We start from the raw sequence: 23,729 nt of genomic DNA, 5'->3' as shown, positions 1-23,729 counted from the left end.
TTTTCCTCCCCGGCGGGGAATCGAACCCCGGTCTCCCGCGTGACAGGCGGGGATACTTACCACTATACTACCGAGGATTGTGATGAAATGGTTGAAATAAATGTCTCTTCGTTATATTTTTTATAATATTTTGTAACGATAATATTATATTAATGATATTAGATATTATATTAAATTTTTTATTTTTTATTTTTTTTTTATTATATTTTATTATATTAAATCTGTTTCATTCTTAAATCATATAAAACTATAAAAGGTACGTTTTGTTTTTATTTATTAAACATTCTACTAACAGTACAATTATTACAATGGGTAAATTCGATACAGGTAACGTTTATGGGTTTAGGCATTCAGCAGTAGCACCGACCAGGAACTTTTAAATATCTATTACCTAATGTTTTATTTTTATATTATTTTTTTTTATTTGATTAGGTATGTATTGTATTATGATAATATATAATATTATATTATTTTGTTAATTGTTATGTTTTGTTTTGCAGTAGCCGGTAGGTATTTAATTATTTTTGATAATCGCTTTCCGTTATAATTACGTTTACAAATTTCAATAGTTTTTATTGTCAAATATAACGTTATTATAACGTTTGAAAGCCCTGGTACAGCGGTACACTGGTACCTACCTATGTAAAATAGAAAAAATAAAATAAATTTATATATAATCATTAGAATATTGATAACACAGCAATTAGATAGTATTTTATATTCAGTGATTTTACTAATTCTCTGTTTATATTAGCATTTAGGATTTTTTCCGGGATTCCTTTTTAGTATTTTTGTAATTTTTAAGCAACTATGAGTACATTTAATCATTAGTAGAACGGATAACATTTGATAACAATTTACCATAAAATACTCCACTAAAAGAAAAATAATTAAATAATTGTTATTTATGTGGCCTTGTCATAGGTATTCTTATAAGTTATATTAGTACATATATTTTTACTTGTGTAGCTATGTATGCATGAAGTTAACATTTAACTTTAACAACAACAGTTAGTTAAATTGTCGTAACATACTCACATACAGACAGTATTGCAGTAATGCAGTATAAAATGTATGCCTAGTATACGAGTAAAGCGTCCCATACACGATCAATATTATTGATATCAATAAAAACCCATCAATAAAATATATCAAAACGGTTTTGATATTTTCAATATATATATATAATTTAAGTACCTTCAAAATAATTTGAAATATAAAAAATAATTTACGAAAACAATTTTTCGTAAAAATTTCAAGTGTCTACGGTTATTCGTTTTTTAATTACTTACAACAAAATCGTTAAATCGCATTAATTTATTTACGGCTAAATATCCAATGAAAAAAAAATTTTAATTTCAAACTCTCATAAATATTTTTTAACTTTCCGATAAACTTAAAATCCTTAATTCTACTCAGAATCTAAAATAAATAAACTACTTGCAAGTTTTTTAATATCAATAATATATTATATATATATATATTATTATATTCTACTAAAAATATATCCTTATTTCTTAGGAAATATTAATACAGGCTGACAGACCGTCTTCAATCAAGATCATTTTACTGCTCAATGACGAGGTACTTTTGACATCTACTAAATATTAATACAGCAGATCGAATTACCTGTTTTTTTTTTTTGTAATTTTTTAAGTGGAACTTAAGAATTAAGACAAATATAAATGTTATTAGTATAATAAAGTACAATATTATTAATGATCTGAATTTGTAATAAGAAATATTTCTAATAAAATATGACATTTAGGTAAATCAGGTATACTATCAAAATACATAATTTGGTTTTTATTGTCATGGTTTTTTTTTTTTGTTGATTTTTTGCCATAAATAGTTAATATTGGATATAATTATTTATTAGCTATTCAGTATAGCACAATTTATTTATTAACTTTTATTACACACCCAAAAATATAATTTTATATTTCTCTAGGTATAAAGACAAAATTAAGGAATGTTTTAAATTTGATTCAAAGTTGTTTATAAATTATAAATTATTTTATTTTATACTTATAAACAATTATTAATACCTGGGGTACCTATTTTTTTGTTTATGTTTTAATATATTTGTAACAAAAATATTATGTATATTTGGATACCATTCTAGGCACCAAATTGTATATTGTTAAAAGGCCCTACCTAATAACGTGTTAATTCTTATCAAAAACAATTTTTTTTGTAACAATTTTGCATTATTTAAAATATTTAGATAATAGTCCGATTCATAAAATTAATTAATATGTTCGAACTGATCAGTAATTATTCATTGATTCCCGTTAGGTATTCGCGCTATCCTATATGACTTTTAATGTAAATTAAAATATGCTTTCGTTTAAAAACAAAATTTCATATTCTATGATACAATACAATAGGTACTTAATATTAAGAAGATGTTTTTTTTCTAATAGAATATAATATGTAATACCTTTAAAAATTACATAATACGACTGCATGAGTTTATAATGTTTATATACTCATCCATTTTCGTGAAATAATTTAAATAGTATTTTATAAGTATTAAATATTTATAGCGTCTTACATAAGTGGATGTCTTTTAGCTCGTAAATAAGTTTATGTATTATATAAGACAAATTATTGTATTATACAAGTATAATTATAATACACGTATTTTGGCGCCTTAACGGTTTTACACACGTCATATTGATTACGTACTATTGATTATATTATAAAAATATAAAATCAATGCACATACTAAATAAATTCGTTTATTCCACAGTCAAAATAATTTATATAAACGCCGTATAAAATGCCTAATTATTACTCCTTAAAATGTGCTCTAACGTAACGTCTGATATTATTCTTCAGGTCTACTGCTAAAATAAGCAAACAATCAGTAACATATTTTGGGGGGAGGGAACCAAGGGGATCGATGGGTCCTGTATATAATACGCAAAATTATTCGGAGTCATAACTTAAAGCCTCTAGCTTCAAAATCGTGACTACTGGATAAAATCATATCCCCCCTCCCCCCATGACAAAAACCTAAATACGCCACTGCAAACGTTTATTATATATTTTTTTTCGAACTACCGTGCAACGCCTGCGAATTTTATTGATAGACAACTCAATTTACTTGTGTGCTTGTCGTCTAATCGCTCGGGTCCCCTAAATCGCGGTTACGATAACTTAATAAAATAGCATAATATTATTATTATTATTATTATTATTATTATCGTTGCCATCAGCGTTTGTTCGTAATCTAATTTATCACCAACGGTTCGCCGAATGGTCTCGAATAGACCAAATAGTTGAATTAGATATATTGTATATACTACCTGTCTACCTCTATAGTCTAAATAGAGACTATATACCTCACTATTACCTCACTATTAGTATTTAATATACCTACCTACCTAATTTGTATGTTATTTATAACTTTCAGATCCAGTGAACCGAGATCGGAGATTATGATAAAAGGGTTGTAGGTACAAACATTGTTTGACTTGGTATGGGGGGCACAGGAGGATGGAGTACCCCAACTAATATTTCAGCATTTTTAAAATATAGGTTCCCCAACTACCTATTATTATTGAGGGGAACGCCACGGGCCACTTTATCATTCTGCAATTTTATCGAAATGCGGGAGATACCATCACAATTTGTCTTATGGGTCAATTCATAGCCGTCGATTTATAAATTATAATAGGTACTAATGTAATAGTATGACATTATGTATATTAACTTGTATTTTTTTTTTTTATTATTGATTTTTTATAAATATTTTTATATGATTTAAAGAGGGGTAATTAGGGGGTATGGAGGGCTATGCCCCCACGGCTCAATAACGTTTAACAAGTGATGAGGACGCTCTTTTTTTAAAGTTAACCGAGTTTTACATTATTTTGCCAAGTCGAGCACCGGGTACAAGATTACCTAGATAACCTACCTATGCGGAGTATAAAATCTAATAGTTATCGCTCTTGTCGTCTTTTAAGTAACATCATATTCAGCACGGACATATTGTACATTTATTTCAACGATTAGGTAGGTATAATAATAATACCTACCTATATGTCTTAAAAACCAATTATTTGTTCTCGTAATAGATAGGTACGATATCTTTGTCATCAAAAACGGATGTTTAATATTACAATTTACAAGCAGTTCACTGTTGTCTGTTTCTACAGTATAAAATTAATTCCGGTATAGGTAGGTATCGCCCTTGAATTTTTTCTAACAAGTAGTTTCAGAGTTACAGACTAACAATTTCGAAAGTCATGGTAAATTAATAAAATAAAATTGCACAGAGAAAACAGCGGCGCCATGCCATACGCACGTCCATACATACCGCACTTTTAATAAACTAATTCCATTATTACAAATAAATAAAAACAGTACATATTTTAATATTACCCATAATGAGTATAAAGGATTGGAAGGTCGACGGTTATATTATTATGATAGACATTCTACATTTTCCGTATTTTTCTTAGTAGGTAGATACGTAATATCAGTACATATTATGTTACAAGATGATAATGAAAAGAGAGTAAATTCAACCTTTCTGTCACAATCCTCGGTAGTATAGTGGTAAGTATCCCCGCCTGTCACGCGGGAGACCGGGGTTCGATTCCCCGCCGGGGAGGAAAAATTTTTGCACATTTTTTATAAATTAAAATAATTTTTTTACATAATATTATTACTTTCAATTTTTATATTTCTGTTCTTGGTAACCGGATGTACACGGCATGTCGAAGTACTGGCTATCACCTCGTTTTTCAACTGTTTGTATATTTTTTACTTCTTCGCTTTATATTCAATATAAATATTATGTACCACTTTTATACCAATTGATAAATTGGTTGTATAATTTATTATGCTTTATTATTACTCATTAATAAGGAAGAGGACCGACAGCCTAAAAATAGCACAACATATGAAAGCATTTAATAATTAATCAAAATAATGAAATTAATCAATTATTTATAAATGGGGCCAAGTCCAAAATTAATACTTTTAGAAAATTAAAAACAACTGTACGTCTGTACCAGTACTTTTAAGTTATACTGTAATAGTATTATTCATGTATAAACTAAATGTTTGAATATTATCATATTTAGGGTTTAACTTGTACCTATAGGTACGATCCGCCAATAGCTACAGAACATAATTTTATAAAAAAAAGTCATATTTGCGTGTCCAAACTAACTCAAAAGCTAAAACATAAATAAATTATAAAAATATACTATTATAATATTCTAATAAATGCGATGTTTTCGTTAAAAATAAATTAATTTATTAGTTACTAATAGGCAATAGCATAATATACTCAAAACAAAATGAATTACTAAAATATCAGAAATATAATAGGTAGTAATGTATATAATACAAATATATACATATATATATAGGTATGTAATTACTTAGTAAAATGAGTTAATCGTTGCCTATAAAATTTTTTTTCGTATGCAAGGCCACAGCTGTAACAAATTTTCGGGGGGGGATTTAAAACCAAATCATATATTTTAATAATATAAAAAAATTATCTCAAAAATAGATGTAGGTATATAATATTATTTTAATACATCCAAATAATGTTTCTAGTAGCTAATTTGATCTAGTAGGTACTTTGGTGGTATACGTAAGTTAGAATATTCCCAGTAATGTTTAGAAAAAACTAACAAAAAGTTAGAAAAATCAATTTTTGGCAAAATAGATTTTGTCGAAATTATTCAAATATGAGAATAATCTTAGAATCTTAATATTTTCATCAAATATTACATTTTTCTAGACATAAAACCTTTTTCTAAATATTTTGGATTTGTTGAGACATTTATTTTATTATTTATTTTGTCAAAAATACATACAATATTTAATTTTTATTACCCATGGTTTGAGAATGTAACACAAGATTTCTCACAAATTATTTTTACTGGAACAAAAAAAAAAGCTAAGTTTAAATCGACATTCATTTTTTATAAGGTTTGAATCGTCAATACACCAAAAATTTGATATATATTGTATTTTTATAGGTAAAAATTCTTAACATATTTATTTTAAAAATTTAAGTCAAGGTTATTTAAAATATGCTCTATCTGGAGTATGAAAAAATAATAAGCGCAAAACCACAAACATTTTTTATGCGCGTTTTAAGTTCAAAATTGATGAAAAATATATTCAAACGTATAATAACGCGATATCTCCTCAAAACCATTTTAGTTATTTTTTCATTATTCAAAAAAAATGTATAGTACAAACTTAATACATTTCAATATTACTTAAATTACCGTTTTATATACTCAAAGAAAATTTTTAATTTTAGATTCTACGCAAAGCGATTAAATATGTATTGATTTCGTATAAAATCAATATATATTATATTATATTACATTATATTCTATAATATTATGTTATCATCAAATATATTGATAATACATGTATTACTAATTTGTCAAAAAACTTGAACATTTAAGTAATACAAGGTCATAAGATGATCTCATAGTATTCTAAAAATATCGATAATAGCCAATAGATAGATTCATGTGCACTATTTTTTTTTTATAGGTATAAATTGAAGTTCTAAATTTGATATTTAAACGAAAAATAATCATTTTGATTGTTTATAATATTATATTTTCGATGTTTTTGGCAAAAACCATTGAAATAAATTATTCATAGTAGATAAACGTAAGTAATAAATATAAACTATCTTTAAAAATATTGGCTGACAGACCGTCGCCACACAGAATCGTCTTTCATGTTGATACAACGATTTATCATTGCATTCAAATTCAACAAATCCATTACAGTGACCTACTGAATGACGGCATACAAATACACATACTGTTCTGCATAGTGGTTATTAACTTACCAGCATTTTTTCAGCTTTGCCAGCTAAAATATTTTTAAGATATCTGAAAATATTAAAAAGAAATATAGGTTACGATTTATTGGTATTCATTACTGAGAATGCACGTAAAAACCTATTACACACTTTTGGCGCGAATGTTGTTGTCGATATAATGCCAGGAAGGTTGCAGGAACGAAAGTCGTGTAATAATATATAAATAATGTCTAGTATATAAATAAAATAACGAGCTAACATTTTATACTCGAGAGAAAAGTTAAATTTTTTATAGCTACCTTTGTGGAAACAGCAAGCTCTGTAAAATACTTTGAAAATAGTGTATTTATTGTTTTATTCGTTGTATGATTTACACTGAATAGCATAGGATATAGTAGGTACCTACATTTAATGTAATATGGAAATTACGTTTTAACTTGATTTTGTCGAAGGAAATGGTGCGTCTTGCGCACTAAACTTTGAAGGACATTTAACACCGAAAATTGAGCACTCCAAGAAAATTTTACTTCTCCATTCGATTCTTTGTAATTTCTCTATCATGGATATTGACTTTTCGGAATAAGTACATTGAGCTTCACAATTTCCCTTCTAGTGATCTCTACGCGGTAAGACACGAATTTATTTTGTAAAAATACGAACTCGTATAATGCAAATTGTCACAAATTCCAATAATATATTATAATATATATAATATATTTGTTGACGGTTCGTCGCATGACCTATTTGGGTAAAAAGGCATAATATCAATACGTCATTTTTGATAATTTTTAATATACCTGTCGCAGTTATTGATGACAAATTTCTGATGAATTATCAAAATTCGTAGCTATTTTTTTCCCGTAAATTAAGCAATAATATAAACTTAATGCGACATACATACCCTTTCTGTATACGACGAAATCAGTGAGTGTTTATACGCATCACGGATTAAAATTCTCGTATGCTCACAACGTCGTGTTTCATTCGTTGTAGGTATATTATTATAATAATATGTTCGTGTCGCGAGTGTTAAAATGCCGAAAATATATCGAACAATAGTCGAGTACCGTCTATACATGTTATTATTACTATTATATACCTACAACACGTATCCTAGTCCGGAGAAAACATTTTTTTTTCTGCAGATACGATAATATATTAATTCATTAATCTACAAACAGTGCGTGGGCGTTGTCAACAGAAACTGCAGCCAAGCTTTATAACGTCTAGCAAAATTTTTTTGAAAATGGAAAACACCGTCACCTCAAAACTATATAATATTATCCCCAATGCGTTATCTATGCTGACTTGTAGACTTGTGAAACTGCAACCTCGTCGTACGCTAGCTTATATTCCTATGAATGAATTTATATCGAGTGACAACGACTGGACGTTTTCCTGCCCAAATATGTATATCACGCTAGGAATTTCTAACTTATACGAAAAGGCCAAATGCTATATTGTAATATTATTAAAGACGTGTAAATGTATTAATATATTGAACGGCAAGGGGATGAAATTGCCCCTTGGTATTCGAGGGGACTGGGGAGGCCGAACGATAGGTACTTTTGCCTCCTCAACACATACAACTGCAGATAGTATGAAGTGGAAAACGAAAAATTAATGATTCAACAGTCGTGTACTTTATAGATTAGCTATACTATATTATACTTATATTATATTGCAATGTAATTAAATTTAAAAAAAAACCTGTTGCATTGATAATTTTATATAATATAAAAAAATATTTGAATAATATAATATTACTAGATGTTATTTTTTTTATAATTTTTAAGTGAATACCGACGAACGTAACGATGTGAATAGGTTCATGGCAAATGTACAAATAGCTATTATAATAAAATTAGTAATTGCCTATCGAAATATTTTGAAAAATTCCTTGTGTATAGTCATTACTCACTAGTCAATAATAAAAGGCATACGTACCTAATGACGAAAAGTAAAAATTTCAAGTCCCAATACAAATAATATTTTTTGAATTTCAAAAAAAAAATACATAACTACAATTTTCGTCTTAATATTCAATAACTTTGTTCATATTTTGTTTTGTTTGAGACATTTATAGGTTTTAAGAACAACTTATGAGGAACCGGATAATATGAAATGTTTAATACTTATTACTTGGTTATTAAAATTGAAATTTGTATACATTTTTAACTACATAATAATTTTAAAATGTTAGTAATTTTTACGATTATTTTAAAGAGTACTTGGACATTGTCCTTTTAACCCACTCAAAGTACCAACTATAGATACATTTTTTCTGTAAGAAACCCCTTCGGAGATGATGAGTATCAAATTAATTTATCACCTACTATAAAGCATAATTATTATACAAAGACGAAAAAAAATCAGTCAAAAATTAAATTAAAAATTAAAAAAACCAATGCTCTTCTCACTGCTCTCAGAATCTAAGATGTCTACGGCGTGTTAATATTAAAAACAGACTTAGTGTTTAGCTAAATTGGCTAGATTAAATATTAACAGATATAGCTACATATAGTAGGTAACATAGTAATTTTCAATTTAAATATTATACACGCACGTAAAATTATAATTACGTTTTTATTGAAGCAATCTTGTAAGTATGCCTATTCGCGAGCGTTCATTTCTGTGATGCATTTCATAATACTATATTTCATTCGCCCGCAGCTGCACTTATAATAATATGTTCGAAAAAACTGCCTACACGTTTTTAGCAAAAATAAAAAATGTTTTTCTACAATAATTTTTTTATAATGTTCCCAATATCGACATTATATTATTCAGTACCACATTATCGTTCGCATATTATAATATACGCACATAGGACGCAGCAAGACTTTCACGACTGTTGCTCGATCAGTGGCTCTACCTGTCGGTACGGCGACGAGTGTAACGCCCCGGTGAAATGCGTCCCGGCGTATATAAGACAATAAATTGACGCGCCGCAGCCAAGTGTGAAACCGAGTCTTGTTCCGTCCGTCACTGTTGCGGACAGTCGTAAACGTTGATTTTCGAGAGACAGATAGAAAAAATATCAAATTTTTATAGTTCATTGGTAGTATTGTAATTATTATTTCGTTTAATTAGTATCTGTCCGGCCACACACAAACATACGCACACGGCCGTGTGCAGTTTGTTTGTACGAAAGTGCTTGTGCGCTCGCATCAGTCTGTCATGAGGACTACCATGTCAATCTCACTCAGGCTCCTGGCGATCGCATGTCTCATCACATTGGGTAAGTAACTAGAGTTTAATCACTTAACAAATTATATTATATGGTACCTTACATACACTCATCTGTGCAACGCCGCCATCATCAGGTATATTGGAGATCTTTCCGGTGAATTCGTTAAACAAAGTACATGGCTATATAATATTGTACACACAGGTATTGGACAACGGTCAAATGATTCTTGAAAAAAAAGCGTTGAAGTCTCTCGTTAACCCGATTATAGGATCTTTTGTTATTATGTATCGGGTGCCATACATAGTAGGAACGGTACAATCTTTGTCGAGGGTTTTTTGAAAATAATAACACTCAGCAGTGCCGTATAAAAGGATGTACACAACTGCGTTTTTGAAAGGCATGTGCACTGCTGAAGTATAGGGTATTTTTTTTTCTCAAGCGCTAAAACACGGTTGTTCCTTCTATAATCTATTTATAAAAAATATACATTTGTAATTAAATTAATTGTGCTTTCTTCTAAGAGATAATATAATATGCGCTATGTTCATAATATTATAATATTGTATTACCTATATAATTTTTTATATTATACAATTTAAAAAATATATATAATAATAATAAATCATAATATAGTCATTCGAAAAAGAGTTTATTTGGAATTTTTAATCACTATTCACTAATTTACTTATAATTTTTACAGTAATAAGTAAATTTAGTTACGAGAAAATTAAAAATTTCGTATAAGCTCACAGATAGTAAGCTTTATGTATATTCTAGTTGTAACTACATTACCTACCAATATTTATTTATTATACTATAATGTACGTGTGTGTGCAATATTTGAAAACTAGTCAACGGTAAATCATTTTTATGTTCACATTCACTAAGTATCGTCTATGGGTGGCTTATTACTCAAAAATTCAAGTCATTTTAATACTCTTACCACATAAGCGTATTGTGCATACATATGTATAGATTGTTTATTTCAAATAAAAATGAAAATGTTCACATGCAAGCAATGATTACATGTCTGTATTAACTACATGTAATTAGGAAGTTCGAACGACGTACAATATGTATAATGTTGTTATTACCAAGATGCACACACAAATACGAAGACTATAGGTTGCAAATAGTTGAATCATATTACGATGACACAGATAACGCAATGTTTGAAGTTACTTAACTGCTTAACGAGAAATATACGTAGGCATATTATAATATACCTAAATATTAAAAAAAAAATGGCCGCCTATATTAACGAGTAGGTATATAGTACAGATGATGATGTGCGTAGTCGTGACGCCCACTGAATAAAAATTTATAAATCAACTGAAATCTTATAAAAAAAATTAATTCGCTTAAATTGAACTCCATTGTCGTTGCATGGCTCGCAGTATTTACATAATATATAAACATAATACAGGTGTGAGTATGTGTGCGACCATCGAGTGAATATAATAATATATAGTCTAAACGTATGTCATGGCCCCACTGGACGTATACAACACAATGTATAATAGCAATTTGAGTTGCGATCTAAACATTATATTATGTTGTTATATTTATTATATATTATTATATTGCTCGCGCGACAGTAGGTATTGGCTGATGGATAATAATAATGGCCCGTGGGCGACAACCGTGTCTAAAGATGATTTCACTCAAATTCCCGTGGCAAAATAGGTGTGCTGCACACAGGAATACGGTTATCACGATACCCGGATGTTACCCCGCGTAGGTTTTCGTCGCTTTTCTTTAGATCAGCGTGTGGTTTTTCCTTGTGCGTCGAAAACGTACACTAGCGAGTTCACGATCGACGGACGACACGGGCAATATTTAAATATATTATAATATATAGTGTCCCCGGTGGACTCTCCTACTCACCCCAACCCAATCGTATCGAAAAAACATTTTTTCCGTCGAAAATCTGTGCGACTTCGGTTAGTACGAAATCGATTTTGATTTTTACAATTTCTAAACGGTTTCATGTACCACCACCAATTTTCTCGATATCATAATAGATATACCTACCTACCTATTATTATTTACGAGTCGCGTCCGCGATTTGGGACACGAACTCCTCGATTCCTCTACTATGGTCGACATTCGCCTGGTCGTTATAATTATTTACTCTCTTTATCACAACACGTACTATCCATATTGCCCATGTATGGAAAGGGTCCTCTCGCCGAACAGCAAAGTGTCACGTCGTCGCGTTAAGATCGGACACGCGCGTATTATAGGTACATATTATAGAAAGTAGAACGCGCACGCAGTCGTAGAGCTTTTTTTCCTCCCGTCCACACTTCCTCCCCTGCTTCCTTCCTTCCACCCTGTCCGACGATAAAATATTATGACAGGACCGCGCGCAAAATAACATACATTATACCTACGTCGTGTGTCGACAGACTATCGGCGGGCACGCGTGCCGTTTTCAAATTTCGTCCGACCCGGTCGCGTGAAAGTGGAATACATTATAATAAGTCGTATAGTGCAACAACAACAACAGTATAATACCCACCAATACTTCGTAATAATTTGTGATCCGCACGTACGGTGGCAGTGTTGTGGCCGGCATAGATAGGGTATATGCCTGCAGAATATGTGCAAGGTAACACAAAGTGTTGTCGTAGATATGATATTATGACGTGCGAGTAAACGAGGTCGTGCGTGCACGTTCCAAGTTCATCAACATTACGCGGTCGAACCGACACCGGAAGGCATATTATACTATATACCTACGACATGGGCACTTATATTGTACGAAACGATCCGAAAACCATTCACGTACCTATATATATACCTCCACATATATTCCGTATAGTTTTGACCCCACACGCGTATCCGACCAGGATAGTTAACGGTTCGCAACAAATGCGCTTAAAATGTTCGAACATTTGCCTATAGTCAAAGCTTCTTGTCCGCGGCGGGCTGCAAAACGTGTACCTACGTAATACCTATATAACATACCGGCTACTGCACATATTATATTGTGGAGGTATAACGCTACGGACACGAAATACTAACCTAACACGCAGCAGTTGTTCTTCTCGAAGGTTTATTATTATTATTATTAATATTACGCTCGTCTGTGTTTTCGATTCGATGATTATGAAATATTAGCCTCGCCAAACGAGAAAAATATAACCGTTTGGAACGAGGCAACGCGTCAATAGATATAGGTACGTATAATACTGCAGGCGCCTACCTAACATCACAATTTGATTTAAGATCCATCTTGTTTTCGTGTAACGCGTAATAGTTATATGACGTCCAAATAATTTTTCGTTGATTTATAATTATTTATGTTCACGAGTCTCACGCTGCACTTTTGGTAGTGAGGCAATACTGCATTTTCCATAACCACCACCCACCACCACCAACACAACTTTTGATATCTTAAACACAATATTATATACACTGAGCATTTGTATAATGAAATACGTAACACGAATTAATATTCTAAAATGTATAATATATAATCGGCAGTGGAGTAAACATGTTACTATATAATAATTAAAGTGTAAATATTTTTGTGGCTTTATACAGGATTAAACAAGTTGATATTAACATACATTAAATGTTCATAATGATATTGACAATATATTGAAGTGAAATATTTTTGGGAAATCTATTAACAAATTATTGATTATAATGATTAGGTAGATAATCATTTATAACATTATAATATTTTTATATTTCAACATTCGTTGTCAATGTCTAAGTTTAATATTCAAAAACATTATTTACCGATTTACTTAATGCAAGTTTAAAGTTTTAATAAAAATATACATTAAAAGTTGAGGTTAATTTAAATAATTTTTTCTATTTCTTAATAAATAACATAAAATTACTAAAATGTATTGTTCATACTGAATTCAGTATCTATAAAAATATGTTCGTAGAATAGGTTATTTTGTTAATAGTTTTTATAGCAACTATTTGCTTGCCAAATGTTGGCAGTATGTATAAAATACATGTATTACACAATTTTGAAATTAATTAATTAGTATTCATCAACCATTAAATTTACGATTATGGTTTAACCACATATCTACGAAAGTATATAATTAAATTATTAATAATATCATAAAATATATCTTCATGTTATAATACTTACATAAATGTGTTAATAATGAAATAGTTTAATAATATGAAAACATTTTTAGGACATTTATTTATTTTGTATATTGTAATATAGGTAAGATTAATAAAGATTATAAAACAAAACAAGAAACAAATATATTTGGGTTTGTGTGTTATTTAATCAAACAATAAGCTATTTAATATGGGTTATGTACCTATAATGAAACTACTTCATAATATATGAAATATAAATATTATTTAGTTACCTACAATTAAAATATATAACTCGGTTCGTTCTAAACATTAGGTTTGTCTAGATGTTCTGATAGGTTAGACCACAGTTAGAAAATATCTATGCCATTGTTTTAACTAATTAGAAAATTCGTTTTTTTTTTCGTAGGATCTTGTGATTCGTTATTGTCACGAATTAAACGTCAACAAGCGTCGACAAGTGAGCCGAAAAAAGAGGAAAGTTTTGAGATCGAAATATGTAAAGACAAAGACGCAGGAGAATGGTTTCGGTTAACTGCACAAGATGGTGACAGTTGCCGTGACGTCATCCAGTGCACATCATCGGTAAGTAAAACGGAATTGCATTTAAAAATGAAAATTTTTTTATATAAATTTGGCATGGATCCATTGAGTTTATTCAAATAAAAATTGTATTTAATTCGTAAATAATTCAAAAAAATATATGAATATAAATATATATATAATCTATAATATATTCTTGTATAAAAATAATATATAAATACTTAGTAACTGAGAAAGTACACAAAAATATTTAGTATTCATATAATATAATGGTTAGTAATACAGTTTACATGTACCTGATGATTTATAGATTAATAAAATATATTTTCTATTTTAAATGTTTATGGTTCATCAACAATTATTAGTGTACTCACTGATTATCAATTAATTAAAAACTTGTACCGTTCAATAAAAAAAAGATATCTAAACGTGAGGCGATAAAATACATCAAAATGTTCGCCTATTAAATTTGACGACTGGGAGCAAACCTTTTATAAATAATAAATACAGTAAATCATAGAATTTACTTGCATATTTTACGGATTTCGGTAAAATAACAATATATTTTATTTACATTTTACAGGGATTGCAAGCCATTCGTTGTCCTGCCGGTTTGTATTTCGATATTGAAAAACAAACATGCGACTGGAAGGCCGCAGTAAAGAATTGCAAGTTGAAGAATAAAGAACGCAAAGTCAAACCTTTATTGTTCACAGACGAACCATTGTGTCAGGTATTAGATAAAGGATTAATTTTTTTATAGATTTATAGTGCTTATATCATTGTTGTACGCATGCGATGTACGATTACATATTATTATAGATAATGATGATACGTTAGATAATGATAATCCAAACTATTATTTCAGTTCTGCATTGACGTTGAAGGTCTTTCAGTGATTAATCCTCGAGTAGTTTTTCAACTCGGTTTTCAGAGTTCAAATTAAATCTAAACACGTTTTATAATGATACAACTAGGTAGTATTAGATACGCACAGCTAAATATCAATGGAAATGTATACATACATTTCAACAACAATAATTAATAGTATTTTGAACTCAGCTTCTTTCAATATTATTTACATTTACCATAGATACACGCTAAAATATCTGAATGAGAAATATTTCCAAGAAATATTCTATTAAAATTTAAAAAAAATGAATATTTAAAAAGGAGACCTAATATCGATTGAGTTGCTCATTTTCGGAAGTTTTCCGGTATTTATCAACACCAACTGAAAATACCTAGGTACACGTAAATAGTGAAATTTAAACCACGTCCGTTTTATACATTTTATTTTGGTTGTCTTGTTTATAGCACTTTCATTTTTCATTTTCGATTTCAAATTTTCATCGATTTATTTTTATAAAATAATAAAACATTTGAAAAATCTTTTCACTGTAACGCACGTGGGCTCTAAAAGCATACACATATCTCATTATATTAATATAATAATATATTTGTCTTTTGATGATCGAATACGATTATCTCGTTTGCATATATTTTATTTTATATAGAAAATACATACACTTACGTACAACACATGTATACACATTTTAATTTACGTTTATATTTCCCATTACTATAGGACGGAGAATTGTCTTGTGGTGATAAGTCTTGTATTGAACGAGGACTATTTTGTAATGGTGAAAAGAATTGCCCCGATGGTTCAGATGAAAATTCTTGTGGTTCGTATAAATTAATAATTACTATTACACGAAATGAGTTACCTGTAAAATCATAGGTAGGTAGTTAATTTCAAATTGGCAAATAATAATTAATAGATACGCTATGTATCATATAATTTAATTATTAAAAACAATTTATTAGGTGTATGCTATATTGGTAGGCATACCTATATAGGTTTATTAAGTCTTTGTGATTTTATCATTGGCTTTTATTACTGATCATTATCTTAGACCCTAAAATAATTCTAAATCATTAATATATAGTTTGATAAAACTAAAAATTTGGCAACTTATTTTGAACTTATAAATCATACGTTTCCATCTGACATTATAAACGCTTATAATTAATATAATATATTGTTCGCTATCAATTATCCCAGATCGTAGAAGTCAGAAAATATTTTGTACATAACATACATTATCTATCCGTAGTTAGTTGAGGAAATATATTAATTTGTTTGTATATCAATACTTAATTTTTTCTAACTTATTATTCGAATAGTATTAACCTTAAAATATATTATTCCAATTTCCAACTATACTACAATCATTTTTTCTGATATAAGAACTTGATAAACCTTATAGCCCAATGATTTATCTTACACATTTATAATGTTAGATTTTAAATGGCACGCTAGTAAATTTTTCTGACAACCATAGGTACTTAGTTTTAAAATTCTCACAGTATGTAATTATCTATCTTTAAAAATAAAATCATACCATAAAAAATACTGATTGCCTGAGATAGTCGAAAAAAATGTACAATTATTATAGACACGAACTTTATTAAAAATGTTATCAACGCATAATATTATAATACATTAGGTATAGTGTTGCACCTATCACGTTTTTTTTATTTTACATGAAACAATAATATAATATATTGTGTAACAAGCCATGAAAAATATCATGTCGCAGCCTTGCTGGGAATTATTCAAAAATTGATATACGGTTCAATAAGCTCTATAATAATGGACGGCAGCACATAATTAATTAATTATTATTTATTTTTTCCCTACAGATAACGATAATGATCCTAATCGCGCGCCGCCTTGCGATCCAGCCGTGTGCGTTTTACCCGACTGCTTCTGCTCCGAAGACGGCACCGGAATACCAAACGACTTGCCGGCCAAGGAAGTCCCTCAGATGATTACCATCACCTTTGACGATGCCATCAACAACAACAACATCGAACTGTACAAGGAAATATTCAATGGCAAACGCAGAAACCCCAACGGGTGTGACATCAAAGCCACTTTCTTCGTGTCGCACAAGTACACCAACTACTCGGCGGTGCAGGAAACCCACAGGAAAGGACACGAAATCGCAGTGCACTCGATAACGTACGTACCTAACCCATGATACCCATAATAATGATATACGCCTATATGATATTATTTTGTTTCCACGAGAGATTTTTTCGAAATCAAACATAACACTTCACATTATTTTATCATTATATACATTCGTCCGAGTCGCACGAACGTGTTTCTGTTCCGGTTAAATAATATTATTGTGAAATACAAGCTGCGAATAAGTCCGGATAGAAACACGGCATAATAGTAATGATAATATATCATTATATTATATGAAATACCTACCTACACGGGTACCTAAAAATCCGGTTCTCTGGCCGACAGTTTTTTTCAGCCGTTCGTGCCTATAATATGTCTTTTGATCAAATATTAAAATTCAAATTATTGTCGTACGCGTATCACAACGTCATATCCATATTATATATATACCTATTATACGATTCGTAATACATTTATTCGTTTAATATTATATTATCTCTATCGGACTAACACTAACTAACCGATGCAATATTTTACGCGATAGCAATATAGTTAATATTTTTGAGCAGTCGTGAAAGTAAGTACTACAACAGATAAACTGGAAAGTAAAAACCATCATGTAATAATCCGGTAGGTTAGGTACCTAACCATAATTAATGCAACTAAAGAGAATGGAATTGATTCGGTGAAAAATCATTATTTATAAATTATTATAATAATACCAATATGAATAATAAGCAAAATTAATTAAATTATATTATATAATAGTATTATTATATTGTATTAACGCAATGAAACATCTACAGTTTTATTTTTATAATACATTTTTAATCGACGTGTAAAATTTCAAATTTGAATTAATAAATTTTTAATAATTAATTATCGTCGTATAGGTGTACAACACACTATTTATAACCTCATGACATTATGCATTTAATTGAGGAGGGCGTGTTACGCGGCCGAGGACGATACCTGCAGTCACAATATTTAAATATTTTCATAAAATTTCGATTTAAAGACCGATGAAATTCACTTTTTTTTAAAAACTTAATTTACGACAAATGTTTACAAGGACACCTTCTCGCCGGCAGTTCCAGTTGCGTAATCCAAGTGCACGAGAAATTATATTATGTACCTATACACGTTACTGATAATAATAATATGTAATAGCATTCCGATCGATGTGTCTGCCGGTCGCAAGAATGCCGAGAAAATGTGGTATCCGTTTGCATATATTGAAATAATACTGACGATAATGTGTTCGTGTGAAAACCGGTATGAACATGTCAGACAAGTTCTTTTTAGCGGTCTATTTTCTCGTTTCTGCTAATCCAATGTTAATGGTTCGGACGTAAGTGTCAAAAAAAAAAATGTATATGTATATATTTAATTTTATATCATATACTTGTATTTTTCAAACCTGTACGACTTGGACGCGAGGAATGTATTGCACAAGTGCACAACAGATTCGAGAGGATCTATTCGTTTACGGATTTTAAACTACGAGGCATCCGTTGACGGTTTGGAGTAATACATTTTTATTTTTCCCCTTTTCCGTGAAATCAACACGATTTAATACGCACATTTTTCGGTTGTCGTATAAGTTGTATAACACTAAAAGAATAACACTTTTTCATTTTTTCCTGAAACGTATGCCGTGTAGGTACCTATTATTTAGACCTATTATTATTATTACAATTACATTCAAAACCACAACTCTTTGAAATTCGTTTGTGTGAACTACGAAATAAATGTGGGGAATCGTGTGCGTGTGGTGAACTCAGTCAATTTACGACAATTTTAATCCGAATGATGGGAGACCTAGTTGAAACAATTTGAGCTATTGGAGATTTGATTTAAAGTTAACGATAATACCACATATTATATTAAATATAATTTAATGGTTTTATATAATCTGTCATAATAAATTCTAATATAGCTTATTAGTTATTTATACTTCAAAGAGTTCAAAACCGTATCTAAGAAGTCGCTACTCTTCATAATATAGTAAACATAATAGTATAAACACAAATAATTCCACTTTATACTGCGTTAATGTATCGAGACACTATTTTTAATGATTATTGTAATTTTCATAATTATTAATGAACTTGTCCTTTTAAAGTATCTATAAACTTTGCATCGGTAGACAAATTACCCACTTCCTTATTTTTATTTTAATAAAACTTTTTTTCCGGTGGATATGCCACGGAAATTATAATATAATAATATAATAGGTAATAACTTAATGACGTATACAATCAGATAGCTAATAAACCTTGATTACTGCAGGTTATTGATCGATCAATCAACCTGGAGTCATTATCATAATAGAATATACATCCATTTTTTTAAGTAGTGACTTTAAATAACATTGGAACACATTGACAACAACATGTGATACCTTTCAAGGCTACGACAATTCGTATAATATAATTTTCACTGTCAAATAAAAAAAAAAATGTAACACAAGTAATTTTAGGTTATATATGTATACTTACATTGATACATTATTAACTATTATTAGAATTTGGTTTTATTCTCGTTTCTTGTTTAGGAAATGAAATAATGATTAGGTGTACCGTGTACAATGAAATAATCACTAAATTATTTTTATATTAAAATTATTTTAAAATATTCAATTATTATAAAATTCTTTATACACTTACCGATATATCGCGATAGTTCTAATTTGTTTGGCTGATGGATTATTTTTGTTGCATATTTGTTGATAAATAAGGGAGCATTACCTACATCCAAAATCTATAATCATTAAAAATTATATTTAAAAATTAAATACACAAAAAATATTTTTAAAACATTAATATATAAAAAATTCTACCATTTGTAAATTTACTAAAAAAAAATATATTTGGTGAAAGACGGAAGATAGAGGTTTATTAGGTCACTGACATAATAAGCAAAATGCAAAGTATAATAAGTAACTTTTATTTTCATTGATCACGACATAAGTCGTTAATTTGTGGTTATTCTGGTTTTGTGGTCGAAGCGTCATAAAATGTACCACCAAAAGAAAAAACACAATTTAAAATTTAAATAACGTCTTACATTTAGTTAGGTTATATTATGAAAATTTGAAGTATTTTTTAAATTAATTTAACAATATATAATACTGAAACTAAACTTTGCTACAGTTGTAACTTGTTTTATTTGGCTCTAGAATTCTAGATACAGTCTGAAGTATAGACGTATAGTGGTCAACACAAGCGTAAACTATCATATTATATGTGAAGGGAGATGGCTGTAAATATTTCCATTTTATTCAGAAAAATACAATTTTGAAATTTAAAACAATCAACTTACCTAAGTACCTACCTATATTTATGGCTATATCACCAAACTAATCGATTAGATTCATGTTTTGTGTTGGTTATGAGTTTATAGCAATCAAAATCATGTTTTTATATAAAAACTATATATTATAATAAAATATTATGATATATTATGGATATCCCCATATTATAGCAATGTCCCGACGAATCAGTTGTAGTTCTTGCTCACGACCGCTGTCGTATATAATATTATACGATGTGTAAATAGCATATTTTAGCAAATTCGTCCTAAAGTCTAAACGATCGTTATTATTGGCGTGTTACAGGCACAACGACGACGAACAGTTCTGGAGCAACGCCACCGTCGAGGACTGGGCCAAGGAAATGGCTGGTATGCGTATAATCACCGAAAAGTACGCTAATCTGACAGACAACAGCGTTGTCGGTTTGAGATCGCCTTATTTGCGCGTGGGCGGCAACAACCAATTCACCATGATGGAGGAACAGGCTTTCTTGTACGATTCATCTATCACTGCACCCCTGTCCAACCCACCCCTCTGGCCGTACACCATGTACTTCCGCATGCCCCACAGGTGAGATGTGTGCACAATAATAATATTACATATAGTACGCATATGATTATATTATGAAGGAACATAGCAACTCCATCGCTACTTATAATAAAATAGTCATATTATTATTGTTGATCAGGTATACTTAACTCCGAGCTTATTTTATGTTCGATAAATTCGTAAACGTCTCGGTTTGATAAATTTGATGTCATAAACAGGTAACAAATAAGTATAATATATTCTTATCATGATAATAACTTTCAGACGCTTAAAATAGTGCTATTAGAACTAGAATAACACGGTTAAGCCATTATAATATGATTATAGCTTTTAGTTTTCTATTAATATTGCGTAATATGATATGAAATATTTAAATATGAACTTGCTTCCCGGATACAAGATTCGGTTTATTAGAGTATCGCGATTTAGAACAATCTATAATTCAATTTAGGTAGTAGGAAGTAGAATGGAATGTTAAATTTCTAGTCAACTATACAGATTATACTGCGAGTGTACAAGATGTTATTCAATCAGCGAAAGTTGTATAGTTTCAAGGACTAGCGGGCGTATTCTGTATATGGTTTTAAAACAGCTCTATAATAACATACCTAACATTTTTTTTTTATGAATGAGTTTAAGAACAGATTTTATTTTTCATTCGAGTATTTTTAGACTATTTGAAATCAAATTTTAACGGTCGGTTCATACGACTTATTATAATATTACAACGATCACATTGTTTAAGGTTATCGCTCTATCACAATACTATTACTATTACGAGCATTCTTTACTAGCTCGATCTATAAAAATAAAAGCGCGTCGATTATAGTTTGTCCGTGCGGAATTAGTTTTATTCACAGCCACAATGTTTGATTCTCATAGATGTCACGGAAACTTGCAACACTGTCCGACTCGTAGCCACGCCGTATGGGAAATGGTGATGAACGAACTGGACAGGCGAGAGGACCCTAGCTTTGACGAATACTTGCCCGGTTGCGCCATGGTAGACTCGTGTTCCAACATCCTATCCGGCGATCAGTTCTACAACTTTTTAAACCACAACTTCGACCGGCATTACGATCAAAATCGTGCGCCCATGGGCCTGTACTTCCACGCCGCCTGGCTGAAGAACAACCCAGAGTACTTGGACGCGTTCCTATTCTGGATCGATGAAGTGCTGGCCAACCACAACGACGTATACTTCGTCACCATGACGCAGGTAATCCAATGGATCCAAAAACCAAGGATCATCAACGAGGTGAAGAACTTCGAACCGTGGAGGGAAAAGTGTGTGGTCGAAGGACCACAAGCCTGTTTGGTACCGCACTCGTGCAAGCTGACCAGTAAAGAGGTTCCCGGGGAGACCATCAACTTGCAAACGTGCGTCAGGTGCCCCAACAACTATCCGTGGCTCAACGACCCCACCGGAGACGGTTTCTTCTAAGTCACACGCACATTGTTCCCCGATCTCACACACCCACACTCATTAATCGAATTTTTTTTACAATCCAATATATTTTATTATTTTTTTTTTTTTTGGAATTTTTATTATTACTTTTATTTTTGTTTTACTTATTATTCTTTTTTTATTTTTTTTTTTTTATCTGGTTGTCGAGACAATGCATCTCGGTCATTCTTATCCCAAACAAAATTATTTAATCAACAAAATTCTATAGGTTCATTATGTGTATCGGGTTTCTCAATTAACTGTGATTGTTGTTGTTTACGACGTCGTCGTCGTCGTCGTTCATGACTACACTACATCGTCAGCATTATGCGGCGGCATAACGCGTGTTACTTATTTTATATTGTAATAATCGTCAAACATCGATATTAATTAATTTTTTTTTACTTTGATTGTAAGAACTTTTTTCAAGAAAAAAAAACAGTTAGGTACTTTTGTAAAAATTAATGAAACGTTGTATCTATAGATAGTAAATAAATTATATTAATATTTAATTGTTTCGTGATTTTCTTTGCAAAGCTATACTTATTTTGTTTCCATTCTATAGGCGTCCTGCCTACAAATTGCATGAAACAATGCAGGTAAGTCTGAGTGTCCTATGACTTAACGTCTTTACAGGCACATATTTTATATTACATTAAGTGCAAGACTACAGGTACGCAAGTGCAAAAGATCAAACAAATAACTCTGCATGCAGCCATGCAGGTATGTAACATGATACGAATAATACACACGGATTAAAACAATAAAATGTGTCTCAAATCTCAAAAACATTTA

At 30.1% G+C, this 23,729-nt stretch overlaps 1 protein-coding gene and 2 non-coding genes across 3 annotated transcripts; 2 read left to right on the top strand and 1 right to left on the bottom strand.

Annotated features, from left to right (window-relative positions):
* Positions 1-5: 5 nt before the first annotated feature.
* On the bottom strand, positions 6-77 carry TRNAD-GUC. Its single transcript has one exon. It is a non-coding gene; the product is annotated as a tRNA-Asp (tRNA).
* Positions 78-4,552: 4,475 nt separating this feature from the next.
* TRNAD-GUC lies at positions 4,553-4,624 on the top strand. The gene has a single exon. It is a non-coding gene; the product is annotated as a tRNA-Asp (tRNA).
* Positions 4,625-9,763: 5,139 nt separating this feature from the next.
* LOC100160648 lies at positions 9,764-23,447 on the top strand. Its single transcript, XM_001945383.5, has 7 exons — positions 9,764-10,064; positions 14,506-14,681; positions 15,223-15,372; positions 16,228-16,327; positions 17,349-17,670; positions 21,242-21,508; positions 22,370-23,447. Exons 1-7 carry the CDS (start codon positions 10,004-10,006, stop codon positions 22,929-22,931), a joined length of 1,638 nt encoding a protein of 545 aa, XP_001945418.2. The 5' UTR covers positions 9,764-10,003; the 3' UTR covers positions 22,932-23,447.
* The last annotated feature ends 282 nt before the right edge of the window (positions 23,448-23,729 follow it).

The sequence above is a fragment of the Acyrthosiphon pisum genome, chromosome X, assembly GCF_005508785.2.
Source record: "Acyrthosiphon pisum isolate AL4f chromosome X, pea_aphid_22Mar2018_4r6ur, whole genome shotgun sequence".
Lineage (NCBI taxonomy): Eukaryota > Metazoa > Arthropoda > Insecta > Hemiptera > Aphididae > Acyrthosiphon > Acyrthosiphon pisum.
This window is presented reverse-complemented; position numbering and strand designations above follow the sequence as displayed.